A 20,056-nucleotide genomic window follows, 5' to 3' on the forward strand; every position below is an offset into this window, starting at 1 on the left:
TCCGCCGCGGAGCAGCCGCGACCCCCTGAGCCCAGCGCTGCCAGAGATGCCGCTCTCTGCCCGTCCCCTCGGAGGCCCCTCTCCGCTCTCCAGTTCAGGCTGAGCCGCCCCTGGACACCATCACCTGGCAGCAGCTATACCAGATATCCCCGGACCGCCTCCGCGCCCAGCCGCGGCCGGGGTCGGCCAGGACCGGGCCGGTCAGCCCAGCCCCGCCCCGCTCCGCCCTGCTCCGCCCCGCTCCGCGCTCCGCTGCCCGGCGATTGGGGCTGCCGGGCTGCCTGGTGCGAGGCGGGGCTTGGGTCGGGTGCTTATTTATTTATTTGTTTCCCTCTTTTTTTATTATCTTTCTCGAGACCTCCCGGCTTTAATCTCTGTCTCTCTGTAAATAGCAGCCGCAGCACGCGTAGGATGGGCCCGGGCCGGCGGAGGCAGGAGAGCGGGCGGGCTGGGGCAGGCTCCCCGGTTCGGTCTCCAGCCGATCAGCATCCGCTGGGGCGGCAGGTCTCCGCCGGCCACGGCCTCTGCGCTCGCCGGCCCCTGGAGCAGTGAGCGCGTCTGGGGCAATGACCTTCCGCAGGGAGCCGCGCTCGCCCCCTCCCTCCCCTGCAGAAAGTCAAACAAGTCAATGAGGGAACTGAGAACTTAAAAACAACAAACAGCGAGCGCGCACCAGCAGCCCCCTGCCTGCGCGTCCGGATGGTTGCAGGGCTGATCAGCATCACCTAAAGGAAAACTTTGTCACGCCCGGGTGTGCGGGCACTGGCTTTGTGAGGCGCAGGCTGGCCGCAGGCAGAGGGGTCTCCGCCGGAGGAGCTGGGGGTGCAGCTCCTGCCCGTTGCCCGACCCTGCTGGGGTGTGCCGGGGTCGGGGGCTGCTTGTGTGCTTCAGGCAGCTGTGGCTCGGGACTGAGATTTTAACCAGAACTGTTTCTTATTTATCCACAGAGAGGAGAGGGGTTTTCTTTCACAGCATCATCTGTTTTGAAGACAGGAGGGAGGAAAGGGGAGGGTCAAAGCTAAAGTAAGTCCTCTCTCGGAAGGAAATGCCTTTTGCGCTCTCCAGATGACCTTTTCTGAAAATGCAGCCTCTCCAGCTGACCGATTTTTATTTTGATAAGAAAGTGTGTGAAACTGAGCCCTAACTTCTCCACAAACCCTAGGATGTGCGCTTCTGGGATTAGCAATATGGGGCATCTGTTGTCACCTCTCCTCTTGAGCCTGGCAGCAGTTTTTTCCAAAGGTAAGTCTTAGCCTCTTCTGACTCTTTCACTGCATCTCGTTTCTTGTTTATTTTGCACACACAGCTTCTGTCCCCTCTATCTGTAATGCTATGAATGTTGATACCCACAATTCATGACTAAAAGGCTTGGGGGGAGTCATGTGCTAGCCAAAACCCAACGTATCATGATGGGAAATCCTGAGTGGCAGGATTTTGCCTTGGTTGACTCTGAGAAACAGGCTGCCCATTTACTGATGCATTTGTTATCTGTCTATTATACTTTTGCTCAGGTAGTAGATGCTGGTGATGAGCTTAGCTGGTAACTAAGCTTTGGATTGCAAAGGGTTTGTTATCTGGCAATCTGAAATGTTCAGTGCTACAAGCTACTTCAATTAGCTGCCCCACTGTCATCTTCTGGGCAGTCTTTCAAATTAAAAATCCAGTCTCTCAGAATGGCTGGCAATGTTCTACTGGACCAGAGAAATAAGTGCTTGCTGAAATGCTGAAGAGCTTTTATGAGAATCTGAACTCTAGGCATCTGCTATTCTGCATGCTGAAGAGAGTTTGAATGTCCTGACATCATGACTTCAGATGACTCAGTGATACCTTCTTGTTGCCCTCGAGTGTGTTTACAGTAAGAATCAGAAAACCATCACAGAGACAATGCACAATTTAAATCCTCCTTTGAACGTAAAGTTTTCATCTATGGACTCAGTCAAAAGGTGAATGCATTTTTTTCCCCAAGACTTGGTTTAGATGATTCAGAGCATGCCTGTGGAATATAAATGAGGAGAAAAATATTTCTACTGAGAAGACATTGTGCATCAACAGCTGTATTTTGGCAGAAAAACAAAATTAAAGTTCAGATGTGGTTAGTCTTCAGAGAGGAATAATAGCATATGCATTTAGTCTATGATTTTGCAAGAGTTATGCTTGTAAACATCACTGTTATAAAAAGTAGTAATGTCAACACTTTTTTTTCTTAGGTGAATTACTTTTACTACCTACTGTGTATCCAGGACAGAAAAGACAAAAGACAAAATACACATCTGTGTATTTCTGTGGTGGTTCACTGTATCAGATTCACCTATCCTTTATTTTTTCCTTTAGAACAGGTTAAGAAATAAAGGAACAAAATCACAAGCCTCCACAAATATTACCTGAATGCAGTGCCTACATAAGTATAGTTTTAAAGTTGCAAATGGAAACGCATTAGCAGCAGGGATTGAAAGTCTGATTCTTTTGAAGAGATTGCTTCATTCACAGTGCACACCAGTCGCTCTTGATTTCCCAGCTAGGCTGTGAATTCTGTGTTTTATTATAAGCAATATCAGTACTTTGGATAGGCTAGCAATGCAGCAAGAAAATTAACTTTTTAATCTCCAGTTCTTTTTGGGGTGTTACAGTTTGCAGCCTTAACACTGCATTAACATAGTGTTTGACTGAGGTTGCAGGTTATTCCAAGATTGGAGTATGAGTGGCATTTCAGTCCTACAGAGCACAGTGTTTGCTTTATTGCCAGCTCAGCAATTATAGCATTCCTATGTGATTTTATTCTTAAGTGTTGCTTACATCTCCTTTGAAAGCTAAACATAGGCAGAAAAATCAGACTTGGAAAAGAGGCCTCTAAGGTGGAAAAACAATGCTATAAAAACTGATGAGATTTTCTGTGTATTGTGGTTGTGAAGTCTCACTAGGTCTGATGTGTCTTTAAACCAGATACACAAGATCCCATTAGAATTACTGGTATCATGTGTGCTATTTATTTTGTACTTCAGCTATCCAATATGCTACCACCTGATTGGTTTGACAGCAGGTTTAGTGATACAGATCTCTGTCTTCAATGTAATTGTCTATTTCCATGCCTGGTTACAGACTCCATCTGTACTTCTGTGCCTTAGTACACTCTGAAAAGACCAGAGTTTTCCAGAGATTTACAGTATAATGTTGTCAGTGTAAAAGGCTGATCCACCCCCACCCCATAAGATGAAAAACCAAAAAAAAATAATGAGGCTTGATTACTACTACAGGGAATGTTTCTTTGATGCCTTTCTGTTGCTGATAGAAAAACTCTCTCATTTATGACACGATGACAAAGTTTTCCTAAAGAGATAAAAAATCTTTTAACATGCAACAGCAATCAGCTGTCTATTGTGTATAGGTCTGTTGCTGATTACTCAGAACCATGGCAACGCACCTTTTTACTGCACAGTTTCCAAATCTTTCAGGTAATAATGTTGAATTCTTGAGAATAGCATTGCAGTTTTGCTTTGCTTTTATCTTGTAAAGGCAGCAAATCACTCCAGCCTGAGAAATCAAAAGTTGTTTTCAATAATAAGTTTCATGTGCCTATCAGAACAATTTGTCACTGGTGGTGGAATCCATACATATTGTTAATCTAATTACAGATATCTGTGTGTGCATATATATGTAGACTAAAGGACAGAGATTATAAGGCTATGTAAGGGTAGTTATGGAGGTAGTTGCGTTTCACAGTTTTGTCTTCAGCTAGGAGTTTTCTGGAGTCAGTCCTAGGCAGCCAACCCTCAGTCAGTTGGAAATTTTTCTAATTGACATCAACTGAGTAAAATATTCTTCAGAAATATTCCATTAAAAAAAAATGAGTCCAGTTGATATTAATGAAGAAACAGACTAATCCAACAGCCCCAGTAATGGGGGCATTTTTTCCCCTTGCTAAGGAGATAGCCTCTCATTGGAGTAAAGTTGAAACTTCAATGCTTTCCTTGAACACCAGGTTCCATGCTTGGCCTAAGTCTATGATGAACTGAGCATCTCCTGTAAGACACTAAACAAATTTAGGAGGTATATTGTGAGAATTAAGATTGAGGACCCTTCTACATTATGTTTGTTGTCAGATTAAAAACCTTGATTTAATTGAGTTCAGGTCTAAGTAGACAGTAACAAAACAAGTGGGTATTTTAATGACTTTTTTCTCTGCGTTCTGAAGGGAATTCCTTGTTCTTTTCTGTCATCCTGGGCTGAAGTCTTCCTGCGAGTCACTTTCTAATGAGATCTCAGGCCACAGAGCTGCTGTTTTGATTTTCTTTATCTCTCAGTTTCTATAAATGTTGAGGCTTGGCAACTGTCTGAGGCAGGAGTACCTTACGTACCCCTACGAGTGCTCCCCACAGGCTAGAGATGTGAGTAGTACATTTGCAGTGATGTCTTCTATTATAGGAAGCTCTGTGTGTGGATATCTCCCAGAAACCAAACACTCAAATATTTGTTTTTCACTGCTTTATAGGGGAGAACTAACTGGATATTTGGATTTAAATTGCCTGTTTCCTTTGGAATTGTCCATGTTACTGTATCCTTTGAACCCTCTTGATTTCCATTGAATCTTATACTGTGAGTCTTTTGTCATATTGTGGAAAAACTCTATTATTTGACTTTGCCTGCACAATTTTATTGATTCCATGACGATACTTAGTGTCAGAATTTGTCATTCTGTCCACATTGCTGAATGATGATTTCAGGCAATTACAACTAAGTTCACAAAGGTATATAGGAAGCCACTTCCCCTTGCTTTAATCTCACTTGTGCATCCACTGGCTTTAGTGGGGGTAGTGGCATACAAAGAACTGCACAGTCAAGCTTGTTAGTTGTGGTCCATCATCCAGCAGGCTGTGGGTCATTTAGAATAGAATAGAATAGAATAGAATAGAATAGAATAGAATAGAATAGAATAGAATAAACCAGGTTGGAAGAGACCTTCAAGATCATCACGTCCAACCTATCACCCAACACCACCCAATCAACTAACCCATGTAACCAAGCACCCTGTCAAGTCTCCTCCTGAACACCTCCAGTGACGGCGACTCCACCACCTCCCCAGGCAGCCCATTCCAATGGGCAATCACTCTCTCTGTGTAGAACTTCCTCCTGACCTCCAGCCTGAACTTCCCCTGGCGCAGCCTGAGACTGTGTCCTCTTGTTCTGGTGCTGGCTGCCTGGGAGAAGAGACCAACCTCTGCCTGTTTACAACCCCCAATATCTTTATGTGCACTGAAGTGCACCCTGGACTTGATATAAGCAGAAACACAGAAAATGATAAGCTGAGGGGTACAACCAGCTGTGTTTCAGCACTACTGACTTTGGAGTTCATTACTCTGGAACACAGCTAGTGCATCAGTGAGGGAAAATAGTGCTGTATATGGGATTAGAATTGAAGGCAATTTTATCAGATTTAAGATATATGGTCTTTTGTTGCTTTCTCTCCTTGGTGATGCTTAAACAGGAGTTGATGTCTGAATTTCAGTTCATGTTGATAGGCTTTGATTGTGATGATGAGGGACAAATCATTTGCTCAAAGTATCAGTGCTGATGTTACTTATGGACAGACTCATCATAGGTACCTGTTGCTCTGTGTAATTGATGTGTATAAAAACGTCATTGCAGGCTGATTTCAGATGAGCACTACTTAACTGAGCATAAGTGACAGGTGTGGTCAGTAAGAGTTTTCCTTGTAAGCTTTCCCTGTGTGCAGAAACCAAACATGTTTTCTTAAAAGCCCAAAAGATAAAGGAAATCTTTTTAGCTTAATGTTCAAGCTCTTCCCATCAACCCCAAGTTTTTGCACTTTGTCCCAGCTGTATTGAGCTTAGAGTTGTTTGAGGCATTATGCAAGGGAAGGGGAAACTAAGTTATACCTTTCCTCCCGCCCCCCCCTCCCTCCTTGTGCTTTTGCCACAGTGTACTTCTGGGACAAGCCCCATTCTGATTTCAGTGCAAATAATAAATTCAGAACTAAATTTAAAAATTCTATAGCTATACCCATGTTTTATTTGTCAGCTGCAATACTGACTTAATGTGATTTGCTTTCTAATGCTTCCCTGTAATGTTCTCATCTTTTACTTCTGTCTGTTCTTTTATTAGTTACGCAGGACTGGCGGGCTCAGTGACACCAACCAATGTTTTAGATATTAATAAAAGCATTTTTATTCAATAAAGATAAGTTTTATTTAATAAAAGAGAGAATCGAAAGATAATTTGATTTTTCATGCTGCATTCACACTAAATGAAGCTCCTGAGGTTGTTGCAGATGCCAAGTCTAGTGGCAGTCTGTCACAGGTCCATGGATACATAAACAGGACTGCAGACAGATTGATTGCAGAGAAGCTGAAGAGGCAGCTGAGATTCACTGCAGGTTTGGGTTAGAAAGTGTTACATTAAATTACTTGATTTTCACCAGTCTTTGTAATATTACGTGCTGCATTATTAATGGCAGTTCAAAATGAAGTGGATTTTAAATAGTTCAGAGACATTTGGATAGCACTAATTGTTACTAACAGATTCAAAGTACATATTTGAGGATGTTAGGCTACTTCACCCTCCTCCACGGGGTGGGGGGGGGGGGTGGGGAGTTAACTGTAGAATGAGAATTGACTTCTTCATGCCCCTGATTTCTTTTATTGAATAGACTTAATTCCAGAGTAAGGTGTTAGATGGTGGCCCCAGAGTTAATGGATCGAAAGTCTTCATCCTCCAAAGAGGTACAGTCTGTGTGGTATCTATGCAAGCTTCCACTTTCTACTTTAGTAGTGTCACTTAAACTTGACCTAGAGGATAATGTAACTTCCAGCTTTGTGATATAAAATATATCCTTCTGCTGATCCACATTGAGTGTGATCCAGAGCTCAGCTGGTATATGGGGTTTCATTGCCCCTAGTAGACTTTAATTCAGAGTTTTCTGGAGTGGTGTTTTTCAGTCTGTGGCCCACACACCAGTGGTGATTCATAGAACATCTGAGCAGTTTAGTGAAACCAGTGCCAGAAACGTTATGCATGCAAACTAGGAAAAAAAACAAAAACAAAAGGAGGAAATAGAAGTAACAAGGATGCTTTCAGAGTGCATCCCAGTTTGTGTTTGGTTGTAAACAAAGACCTTTGTGACAATACTGTGTCAGATGGTTTGGATTTCTTTCAAAAAGTTAGATGTCTCTTGTACTCAAATGATTGAGAAAAACCACTGAAGTGAGGCTAACTAGTGATTTAAATTATTTCTTTGAACTGTTTGGTATTCTCAGTACTTTAGACACCATCACTGATGGTGTAAGTGTTTTTAATCCACTGTAGCATAGGTTCACTTAAATCAACATTGAGTAGCGGTTCAGTGAAGCAGTGTAGGAGTAGTCTGCCAGTCACTTAATGGCACCTGCACGGTAGGGTCAATTAACTTCCTAAAAGGCTTCTGCTGTACTCACAGAGGATGCTTGTTTGTTCTTACACCCTCACTCTTGGTTTTGATTTAGTTGTTTGTTTCTTTTTTGTTGTTGTTGTTTGTTTGTTGTTTTTCTTTTTTTTCTTTTACTTAGAAAGGTTTCTGGAAGGAGTTTTTTTGTGTTGCAGACAGTATTCTCCCTGCAAGTTGCTCAGAAAAATGCACATATTTTTGTTTCTTGCACATGCAGAAATGGTTGGTAGCAGATGTATCTGTTCAAATGCCACATTTCCCCAAACCTGCAAAATAGAAGACCTCTTCCCTCTTCCTATAGTCACTTCACCTTCTTACATACCCACCTAGCTCTGTTTTTAAAACTACTTTTGTTTTGTTCTGTTTAGTTAGTTGAAGATTTATTTGTAAATAAGGATTTATTTTTTTTTGGTCACAATGCTGTTTAAAAACATTTGGATAAGAAAGTGTTCCAGAAACTTGCTCTGCTAATGTTTAGTAATCATTTCCCATTTAATTTATTCAATACTATTTTATGCTCATTTACTTTTCTGCTAATGGTGTCTTTTAATCTTCGTAGGTCTTCTTCTCCTTGGCTTCATTAGTTTGCAGTCAGCACAAGCAAAATAAAGCCACATGTAAAAATGGCCACATAGACCATGAGAAGGGAGAAGAATATTGAATAATACAAATTGTATATATATAAAGTAAGCTATTTATGCAGAAAACAATAGCAGGAAGAATAATATTACTCATGCCAAGTAGAAGTGTGGAAAGATGTCAACACACATTATTCTTGGCTTATACAACTTTACAGGATAGACCAAGGAGCAACAGGAGAAGTGTCCTCTCTAGCTGAACCAGGATGTTCTACAGTATGTCTTTTGATCTATTTGCTTTCAAGGTAGGCAGACTCTTGAGCAGTTAATCTGCAGACCTCTTGCTGAGGAGCAAAGCAGATGTCCAGATACTCACACAGATGAGACTGAATGCCTTGCATGCTAAAAAAAAATCCTCTGGGTCAGAGAGTTTAGTCTTGTTTAATGCTGAATAATCTCAGACCTTTTAATGTTGTTGGTCCTCAACATCACTTACTTTCTTTTATTTATATATATTTTAAAAGTGTACTTTTTATGTCTTCAGTATACATTGTGTAAATTCATTATATGAGAGGAGGAATCCAAAGCTGTCAGAGATAACTAGCCAATAGTGTATCTGAGTATTAATCCAATCCATAATACAGTGATGGAAATAATGCTACTTAGCCTTCATTCCACTCATTTATCCAAGGCCCTGGATCAACATATAATTTCCCCCATTTTTCCACTGAGCCATAGTGACTCATTCCTTTTGTATTCAAGCAAAGAAAGCAGTGGTAATTTGCATGTGCCTACCATTGGAATACCTGGAATTGTCCTTCAGAGTTTTGCCATTGTGGCAGTTTTAGGCTGATGCCTAGGAAAATTTCCCACAGATTGAGTAGAAACCCACCACAGCCTTTCTGTCTTAATGTAATCAGTCTCATTTAGTTAATTGTGACTTGGCAGTACACGTTGGGTGTCTGGTTTTCTTGTCTATGCATGGCAAACTCCTGTGTTTCACTTCCTGCATTGCTGTTAGCAATGTGAGGTGTATTGTCAGCTTTCTCTGGCGTGAAGGATGTCTTGGTGTTGCAGTGAATTATGTTTTGAGCTACTGTTGAATTAACTGTTCAGTTCTGACAGAACTTCCCAGTGTAACAAATGTGTGAACCCACAAAGTATCAGCAGTGAGCCTCCTGTCATCTTTAGCACATTTTAAGAAATAAAAATGGGATCCAGCATGTGCAGGTTCACAAGTCTGTAGCTCTTGAGCTGAAGAAGGATATCTTTATGTGGTCAGCAATATGGGACTTGGGGCAGAATTGGGCAATCCTGATCCTGCCCAGTGGAGGAAAGAGGTGCATCCAGACTCTGGAAGTTCATTACCATATATTGTTACTCTGTGAGCAGCATACCCTGGATACTTTTAGTTTTCACTAATCTGTCCCATTTACACAAATTTACACAGTGTCTGTTCTGTTTAGGATCTGTTTAACTCAGATGGTAGGATCTCTTTAAGTCAGAGTTGGGTGCTTTGTTAGGTAAGCTTATCAACCGAATTAGGCTCATATGAAAACACTAGAAAATCTTGGTCTACCTTATGTAGAAGAGAATGGAAAAGTAATATATGAAAAAGGAGTGTCTCAGAATCTGCTGCTGTGCTAGTGCACATCCAGTATATAACTAATTGAAATTTGTCATCTTTTAGACTGTAGTGGCAAGGCCACTATTTCCAGGTGTCTGTAGGTTTCTTTCTACCCATTCTCAGAAATCTACGGAAATGCCAACTGCTCAGCAATCCTGGAGATCAGGGTGTGAAAAGAGGGCAATTGAAAATTTAGTGGGAACTTTTCAAATCTCTAGTCTTTCTGAGTTGTGGTATTCTTTTTAATGACAAAGAGTAGTTACACTGTCAGTGAATAACAGTAAAAGCAAGTCAGAGCTTGATCTGATGATCTCCATAGGTCTTCCCTTGTTTATGCAGGATTTCTCTGTTAAGGTTCTTTTATTCCATATCCTTTTCCACATTATTGGGCAAAGAGTTGTAAGGCTATCAAGACTTTAGCTGTGCTCTGCTCTTTCCTTTGTGGTTGACTGTGTCCCCTGCAGCAGTTGTCTGATAAGAGATGATTTCTTGCATACTGAACACTTGTGCACAGTAGGATTCTGTTATATACTTCTGACTCTTTGACACCATCTGCCCAGTAAAGTGGTTTTAATGGGTTTCCACTGAGCCAGCCTGTACTACAGCCCTGACAGCATGCTCTGTATTTTTACAAATAAACAAAATTTCTGCAGAAAAGCTATCCATAAACATTGGCTTCTCCAACAAAATTGAGGATTGCATACTGTTTGATATTTTGTGGGGGCAGAAATATCTCCCTTTGGTAGACTTTAAAATGGGAAAATGATTGATGGCTTGGAATGGTCTTCTAATAGCACTAGTTTATTTTTTATATGACCTTTAAAAGCATTATTTCTTGTCATGTCCCCACCCTTTTTCTTTTTTAGGTGGCTATTATTATCCTTTCACAGAAATACAATCCTTTTACTTTGTTGGTGTTTCCTTCTTTATGAAAGCTGAGGAATGTGGTGGTTCAAGATGGTGATTTAGGAGTCGGAGTACCCACTGGCTTTCTGTAACCTTTGGAAAATCAGTTCTGTGTTTTCCTTTTCCCCTTTAAACTGTCTTATCCACTCAGGATACAAGTTGTTCAGAACAGGACCCAGTTTACTTGCTGCTTATACAATACCTGTGCCTCTTCTTAGATGAGAATATACAATTTACCACATTAAAATGATTAATTAGTAGTGGCTGAGTCAGAAATTGGAAAGTGGCATTCTGATTGGCCTGATCACTGGAGAACATTAACAACTCAGAGGCCGGTAAGAATAGAGAAGAGTTGTGTGAGGGGGGAAAAAACCCCAAAGATAATCATGAAAGCGTTTGTGTGATTAAAGAATTCTAAGAGCTTAAGTAGATCTCATCCCATGATGTTACAATTAATAATCTATCTAAACCTTTTCAAACGGCAACATCATAAAGGCAACATAAAAAGCTTCTTATAGAAAGATGTCGTAAAGATGGTTTTATATTTCTTTCTGCTATAATCCACGTTACTAAACTACTGAAGATACTCACCAGATTTTGGATATCTATATTAATAATGCAGCAAACCACTTACAATGAAAAAACGTGGGGGCTTTTTGGCAGATGGTACAGATTTCCTTCCCTACCCTGTCACGTCTTTGAGGTTTATTTTAAGCTCCTTCATGTTAGTACATTGCAAATATAGTGAACAGTGGTGGTGATGAGGTCAGCTGATGAAAGAAACTGTTGAGTAGTCTCTTCTGTTATGATGGGACATGAAAACTGGAACAGTCAAAGTAAACAAATTCTTCTGAACTTCTGAGCTTACTAAATAAGAACACAGAGAGAATCAGACAGAATCCTGTTCTGTACTCCATAAGTTCTTTTTTTTCTGAATTACATGGACTGCGTGCTTCACCCAAGATGAAGGTTTCCATCTGAAGCATGCATTTCTTTTGTCTTCTCTATGCCCTGCACATTACTAGTACAGGTTTGCAGATTTGTGTAGGGAACCAGTACAAGGTAGTTGAACCTTTCTTTCTAGCTGATTACTTCAGAAAAACTGTTGCTGAGGTCCCCCAAAAAAGCAGTCTTCCACGCTCCTGTGGCATTTTGAGTGAGACAGTTTTTCAGCCTTCATATAAAAGAACCATCCACAGCTGTCGTTAGCTTTGGAACCTTTTGTGTACAATAAAGGCAATTAACATTCTTAACCTGTGGAATATGCACATGGTGGTACCATTTGTATCACAGTATAACTAAGGTTGGAAAGGACCTTGAGGATCATCGAGTCCAACCTATCAACTCAGACCCCATGACTAGACCAGGGCACCAAGTGCCACGTCCAATCTCCTCTTGAACGCCTCCAGGGATGATGACTCAGCCACCTCCCTGGGCAACCTGTTCCAATGACGAATGACTCGCTCGGTGAAGAACTTCCTCCTCACCTCGAGTCTAAACCTCCCCTGGCGCAGCTTGAGACTGTGTCCCCTTGTTCTGGTGCTGGTTGCCTGGGAGAAAACTGGCAAGATTCCTTCTTTGCATCTGGAGAAACAGACGGTTCCATCATCATTAAATAAATGGTCAACAGCAGAGCTGTACGTACAGAGTTTTCAGATTACATCAAACTCCTGCCTTTGCAGGTTTTCTTACATTCTTCTGGCTGGTTTGGTTGAAAGCTCATGGACTATCTTAGTAATACTACATCCAAGTGCAGGTTCTCTTTGGGTTCTCATCTTTGCATCCATGTAGACTTCTTTGGACTTGCTGTCTTTTGAAGTCTCCCAGCTTCTCAAGGTCCAGCATTCAGGCTGATTTGAAAGGGTTCAATTTTAGCTTAGGAAAGATATAAAGTAAACATCACTATGAATTCTCTTGAGAAGTAAAATGGTAGTTCCCAAATGTTACCCAGCAGGTTGATAATTTAAGTGGCATTTCTGCTCTGTTCTGTTTGCTTTTGCTAGGGCTTGAAATGCTAACTAAGGTAAATACTTAAAACCTGTGATCCTTACACAGATGTTTGCTGCTGCTGCTACCCTTTTCCCTCCTTTTTTTCCCCCTCTTTGTCCTGTGTAACTTTGGATATTGCTGTAAGTGTTCCCTGCTGTTTCTGCTGCAGTAAAGTACCTATATCAGCATCATCTGTGTCTTTTCTTGCCTTTTTGTTTAGACTCTTTATCTGAGTAGCAATAGATCAGAGTAATGGTACAATAATCACTGTTGAAGCATTTATTTGTTTGTTTTCTTTCTATTTATATGCAGTCATATGCTCCTTTCATCCTTTCTGCTATTCCTATCAGAATTATGCATGCGGTTTGGAACAGACCCTGAAAAAGGAGAAATGCTTGTAAGAGGAGAATATAAATATAGCAGACCTTTGTTACAGTATTTGTAGTCTTGATGTTTAGAATGTCTTTGTGTGCATTATAGGTTCTCAACAAATTATCAGATTGCATCAATAATCATAAAAGGGACTGTTCATGAAGAGACTCTTTTCAACTCTACCCTTTTCAGCAGCTTCAGAAAGAATGATGAATTTGGCAGCATATTTGCAGTGCTAACAAATCTGGGCTTTGGCAGTCTGAGTCAGGAATAGGGAATTCAAAAGTGGAGATCCCTCTCAGAGATGTCCTGATTGTAACTGCCTTTAGGTGCAGGGGGAAGCATTCACAGAGCTCGGACGATTTTAGCTGTTGCAGTTGATCATGGGATAATCTTTCAGGCTCTGTCAAATATTAAATATTTATGTCCTACAAGTTATATCCAAAAGGTTTTTGTGCATAGCTAAAGCCCAACCTTTTTCCTAGTAAGGGCACTCCCATTTCTGTTTTCAAGTTGAGAACAGTAGCCATTCTTGATTTCCTGTCTGTGGTGACACTGTACCGTTCCCCTGGCCTCTTAAGTGTGGTCTTTGACTTGTTGCAGAGTTTTTCTGCCAGTTTGGTCCATTTGTCAGAGAAACTACACATTCTCAGACTTGTTCTATCATCTGTCAGACAGGTGCTATCAAAATCTTATCTGGAGCCTATGGAATTATTATAGCCATTTCAGTTATATTTTATGCTGCTTTGACATCTGTCTTAGGAATAGCTGATCTATTGGATTTGTCCTGGTCTAAATCCTACTGTTTTCTGGAACCTCTTCATTTTCTTCTCCAATGACTGAATCAATGTCTCTCTCAGACAATCAGTTCTTGCATTTTCTCTTGCCTGCTTAAATATAGGTACTGTTTTGCTTCCCATTGCAAGTCCAAGTCTTGTTTTTAGCACCGAAATGAACAGAAGGGATCTTGCAGGAAAACAGAGTATGTAATCTTAGATTTTGAGATGACTTTGAACTTGTATTTCTGACCTGTAGGAGTTACCAGAAAATAATTGGAAACCTAGGTTGGGAGCCCAGGAAATTGAGGGCAAGCAAGAAGAAATTTATGAAAGTTGGGAGACAAAAAGAAGAAATATAGATCAAACTCTGTAGGCTGTCCTGTGCTACTACTTTGCAGAGTACAAACTCCTAGTGAAGAATGGAATTGTGAAGACCACATAACACTGAAAATCAGATTATCTGCTTCCTGTGCTCTGTGGCCTGCTTCAGGCAGATAATAACTGCACAGACAATGCCCATCACCAGAACAATCCCGGGAGGTCTAATGTCCTCAGAATCCCTCACATATGCCTGTACCATAGCCCATAGGCAAGTCACACATATATTTGACCTTAACCTATAAAACTGGTATCCTGCCAAACTGCAAGATTGCCCTCACAGTAATTAAAGCCTAAGAGGACACTTCCTTCTACATGAAATGGTCAGAAGTCAGAGGTTTCTTTTACTGAGGAGGTTCCTAAAATGTCTGTAATTGCTTTTTGCATATGTATTCTGGCTAAAGAACTAAACTGAAACAGGGGACTGGGGAATTGGGCATCTACCATGCAGTCTAATAGTGGAAAGCTGGAAAAGAAGCTTTCCTCTGTTCAGAAGAACAGGTGAAATACTCTGGAATTTTTAAATCGGTGGGACACTGTTTAGTGTCAGATCAAAACAAATACTGGAGCGCTGGAGTTTTTCCTGGAATAAATAAATCTTAATTTTGCCTAAGATGCACTCAAATCACAATCAGCCAAGATAAATTTTCGCTTGTTTTCATAATAATCTCATGTGAAATAGTTTGTACTTTATTTCACCTGCTTGGAAGGAAGAGGAAAATAGCTGGTGCTCAGTTACTTTTTGTTCAGTGGTTGAAAGTAATTCCTTTTGGTTTTGCAGTAAACTATTTTTTCATTTGTGTGTGAGCCTCTTAATTCTCACCTTTTTTTCCAGTAATAAAGGTTTTTCTCAGCATTCTTTCCTTTGCATAATGGAAGCTCTCCCACTTTGCAAATGCCCTTGGTATCCTTCCTTGACCTGCTCACAAAAGGTGATGTTGGAAATTTTTTTGTTTCATTCTCAGTTGGAGTAGATTGCACAGCTTTTGCAATAGAACTTGCCTTCTGCCCTGGACAAGTAGTCATCAAATGTGCTGGTAACTGAGAAATGATGCATTGTGTGGTACTAGAGATACCATGCAACTTAGAGATAGAAATAATGAACTGACATAGTATTTTATATTGCAGTGAAAACTGTGATAAGTGCTGGGAAAACACAGCAAGGAACAATAAGTCTTTTGGAGTCAAGGTCTAGCCTGACACCAGAAATGTGCAGAATTTTAGTAATTTGGCTGTAGAAAATGGTTTTGACAGACCTCTTCTGGAAATTACAAATAAAAAACACCCAAACAACAAAAAAAGGAACAGAGATGTAGTGTTAGCACAGTAGTTCAACAGTGGTGCTTTCCTGTATCTCAGGTGTTGAATTTTGGTCGCTTAATTCTGGACTGCAAACAGCAGAAGAAAATCTTTAATCATTCTTTACTAGGCTGAATCTGATCTGAAAATGAGCATGAGTGGCATGGCTCCTCAGCAGGCCGAGTCAGCCTCAGCTGGGGCTGCTGCAGTCTCTCCTTCTTGTGTGGCATTGGCATTTATGTACTTGGGAAGTGAACCATGCAGGGAGCTGATGGGTCCATCTGAAAACTGATCTTTTGTTTTTTTTCAGATTTATATAGGAGTTCTTTTTGCCGTCCCCAGCTCCAACAGTACTGCAGCTGAGGTGGTTCAGCTCCTCGATCTAATGGAAAACTAACCCACCAAACAGAAAAGCTTTCCAACAGATATGAGATTGCGAATAATTTCACCCTGAGGCTGCTCTGAGGTGAAAAAGGGCTGAGTGTGTGCCTCTGTAGCCTGCAGTTACACTCTCTTTCTGTAATATTGAACTGAACTTCCAGTAATCTGCTCCCAGACCTTTTTATTCTTCTTCCCTTGTAGAAAAAAAAAACCCACCATAATTATGGAAATCAGATGTTGTTCAAGCTTATGGAATGGCACAGAAATGTGTCAAAATAGACAACAGTTCATCAGTGACCCCTTGCTGTACTTACGATTGCCATTTTCAGCTGATAAGCCTTACCAAAGTAACATCCCATTCCTCCTACACACCTGCAGTATGGTGAGGAAGGCGCAGGACGCAAGAGTTTCCAAGAAGAATCTTGGATTTTATTTCCTTGCCCCAGTCACATAGCTGTGGTCATTTTCAGCCATCACCAATAGCTGTTGTTGCAATTGTTTCCAAAAAAGCTGAGCATCCCCCTTTCATAATCATGGATCACGGCCAGCCTAGCATTTTCTCTTTGGCTTTCAGTTCTGTACTAAGCATTACAGACTACTATTGTATGAGATCTCTCACATCTGCCTATCACCCAGGCAGTTCCTAGTTCTTAGTCACTTGTTTTATTTTTTTTTTTTCTTCTTTCCTTATGAACTAGTGCTGTGACTAAATTGGTAAGTCTTAATGGCTCATCATATCTCATGAAGGCTTCCTGTTCCTGACCCTCCTTTTTCTCTTCCACTGCCAGAATGTACACACTGGTAGACAAATGCCATCTGGGAGTTGTAAATCTGTCACAAGTACCACTGCTCTTAGTTTGTGTGTGTCAAGATGCAAGGACTCTTACAAATACTTACTGATATTCATCAGAGTTGCAATTGTTTTGATTGTTTGTTTGTTTGTTTTAATTACATCCATCTTGATTCTTAAGGCATCCAGCTTTTAGGTCAAATTCTGTAAGATTGCAAGAGCATTTTACTTTATTACAGGGGAATGGTTAGACCAGCATGGGGGCAAATGGCTGTTCAAGTCAAGGACCAATTCCTAATTATACCTGTGTGCTTCCTTAATGAAATGCAAATAAATGATTTTGTTGTGTGAAAGTAGAGGTATGATATTTATTTCCAAGTTCTTTTCAAGATGTCAGCATGTAGCCCTGAGGACATGGGGAAAAAAAAAAGGTAGAGCTTGTCAGCCTCCCTGGCTGCTCTGAATTAGCCTGAACCTATTGGAAATGAAAGGTTCAGAGAGCACAGATGGAATAGATTGAAGCTTTGAGTGAATTGAAAGGGCAAGTTTACTGGCTAATCATGATCTCTGTGGGCAGAAAGATAGCTAATAGATTGAAATTGTCAGACATTGTGAAATCCTTGAAAGAACTGCTTAAGGCTTTTTGCTTTCCAATTCTGGCCTATGGGATCCACCTTTTTAATTAAAATCTCTTTTGTTTCCACATAATTAAAATAAAATATGGAAGCCCACAGTCTTTATTGAGTATGTGAAGCATGAACTCTTCTTACCTTGTTTGAGTTTTTTTCCTTTCTTTTAAGATAACAAAATTGCATCTGTTTCATGATTGTATTTCATTCTGTAGATGAAGGCTAGATTTATTTTTTTTTAGAAACACTTGGCCTTATATTTAAGGACCAAAATGAATGGAGAGCTTTTCAGTCAGTCTCAACATTGACATCAGCTTTATTGAAAGTCCATCCAGAGATGTCACAGAGAGAAGTGGTGAATGCTAAGTGTTTGTGAACCATCCTGCAATGAGGGAGCAGAGCACTAGAAAATCTAGATCTTGACTCTTTTTAAAGCTTCACTACAGCTCTCAGCTCCATAGGTAGAATCTTGGCTGCAATTTAAGGATACTGATGTGGTATTAAGAACTACTAACGTTACAAAAGTTGGTGAAATGTTGGCCTCTTCTCCCAGGCAGCCAGTACCAGAACAAGAGGACACAGTCTCAGGCTGCGCCAGGGGAGGTTTAGGTTGGATGTTAGGAAGAAGTTCTATAAGAAAGAGTGATTGCCCATTGGAATGGGCTGCCCAGGGAGGTGGTGGAGTCACCATCATTGGAGGTGTTCAGGAGGAGACTTGGGGTACTTGGTGCCATGGGTTAGCTGTTTGGGTGGGTTGGATTGGTTGATGGGTTGGACGTGATGATCTTGAAGGTCTCTTCCAACCTGGTTGTTTATTATTATTATTATTATTATTATTATTATTATTATTATTATTATTATTATTATTATTATTATTATTATTAATTATCTGGATTTAATTTGCTTCACTTAGAGAAGGGAGTGATCTTGTAGTTTACAGACAATTCCATTTAAGCAATTTTTTAATTTAAAGCTAAGAGAGAAGTGCAGCTTCTGTTTTGCTATTTTATTCTGTGTTTTTCTCTTCAGACTGATCTTTAAGAAATGCAGTGAGCTGTTATAATCCACCTTCTGATACAAATTTTCCTGATTTGAGAAGCAGGAAAAAAACCCCAGACAGTACAGTATAAGAAAACCCCAGCATAATTGGTAATTACATTGCTGTTTTCATTGTCAGTAGCAGCATATTTTTGTTTTTAATTCAGAACTTCTTTTCTGCTGTATATATTCAATTTCACTCCTGCTGACACCTGCTGCTGACAGAATTTCTTAATCTTGAAATTCAGTGACTGTCAGGTCACTCTCTAATGCCTTAAAGTCCACAATTCACTCCAAGCTGCCACAAATATGAACTTTAAGATTGCTTTAAAAGGATATTGAACTAGTTTTACAGTTATCACTTCCCCCACCCACCATTTTTAAATGTTAGAGCCAAGTCTGAGTTTTGCTGAAAGACTCAAATTGATGACAGAAATTTCCACAAGTGTTTTTTCTATGAAGCCTTTAACTTCTCCAGTCCCTGCAATTTGCTCTAAACATAACAGCCTCATATAATCTTGAAATATATGATGACATGCTGAAGGTTATGAAGGCCTTCCTGATGTCTTCCAATGCCTTTCTGAACACAGGTACTGTTTTCATGTTTTCTTATCTTGAGTGCAGCATGTGACATAAAATTCTAGCTCTTACAATTGTCATTGACTGCACTGTGACCAAGACTTCTTCCTCCCATTACTCTTGAAAAATGAGCTGGAGTGGGTAGAAATAAAGCCAAATAGGTGGTTTGTCCATTGACTGAAATGTCATATGAATGAAGTTACATACTCATGCCTAAGTAACAAATCCAGTTCTGCTAGACTTCACCATGAAGAAAAATCTTATTAAAATAAGATGTTTTGCTGCTTTCAGGACAGAGTCAGTCGCCCTTAGTCATGCTTTGCAAAAACCTTACTCACCAGGACCCCCATCAAGATGCACACAATGACAGAAACTGACTTTTCATAGTAGAGAGAGGAGTTATAGTAGGATAACAGCTAATGTGGAGTGGTAAGTCTTGCATTTTATATGAAATTTTAGATAAGCATTTGGAATGGATACAATTCCTGAAGTCTTAGTCCTGTCATAAATCACAACGCAGTGCATCGTGAATGCTGCAAGGTTTTTCCTTGCTTTGGAAAAAGTGGAGCGATGCATTAACAGCATGAATTCAATACAGAATAGATGTGCAAGTGCATTGGCCATTAGTCTGTCGAATCTGGGAAGTGCAGTGCTTTCCAAGGCTATGAGGAACCTAATAAGCTATGATCAGGGACTGTAGGCCAGCCCCCCTCGCATCATCTACAAAATTGTACTTAGCAGCCCGGTGCAGGCAGCCAACGTGAGATGTGTAGAGGTTTGTCCATCAGACTAATTATTTTTCAAGCTTCCCATGCTGTGTGAAGGAATGACTACAGCCTCACCAGCTAGTGCCACTGTTCTAACACTTAGCTTTTTTTATAGGTAGTAATCAAATCTCTCAACTCACAGCAGTGAATTGTTACTCTTAAAGGTATTAATGTGCAGGAACAGTTAAGTTTTGAGGCCTCAGTTTCTATCTCTTTTATCTCCTATGTTACAAGTTCATGTTAGTGCTGTTGCCTGCAAGAAGTCTCGTCCAGCGATATTCTTTTGGTCTATATCTACTGGCTCTTGTGGGGAGCTGTAGTGGTTTGAGCCTTAACTGCAGTTTGAGAGCTCAGATGGTAGCAAACCATCCCCTGCCCCCCCTCCTTTTCCCTGATAAGGAAAAAGGAGAGAAAGAAAAAAAAGGGGGTAGGGGAAAAGAAAAGGAGGTAAATCTACCAAAAAATAATCTGTAGTTGGTTTGGAAGTAGGAGAAGTAAATTTTTTAACA

At 40.5% G+C, this 20,056-nt stretch overlaps 1 protein-coding gene across 1 annotated transcript in view; it reads left to right on the top strand.

The window, feature by feature from the left end:
• Positions 1 to 523: 523 nt before the first annotated feature.
• The window catches only part of TMEM132D (transmembrane protein 132D), a 281,138-nt gene continuing 261,605 nt past the window's right edge, over positions 524 to 20,056 (top strand). The window contains exon 1 of the mRNA XM_068157425.1: positions 524 to 1,242. Coding sequence (XP_068013526.1) covers positions 1,164 to 1,242 — 79 coding nt within the window. The 5' untranslated portion in view covers positions 524 to 1,163. The remainder of the gene's footprint in view (positions 1,243 to 20,056) is intronic.

Source organism: Melanerpes formicivorus, unplaced genomic scaffold, assembly GCF_026170545.1.
Source record: "Melanerpes formicivorus ecotype bairdi unplaced genomic scaffold, bMelFor1.0.p_v2 SCAF_36, whole genome shotgun sequence".
NCBI lineage: Eukaryota > Metazoa > Chordata > Aves > Piciformes > Picidae > Melanerpes > Melanerpes formicivorus.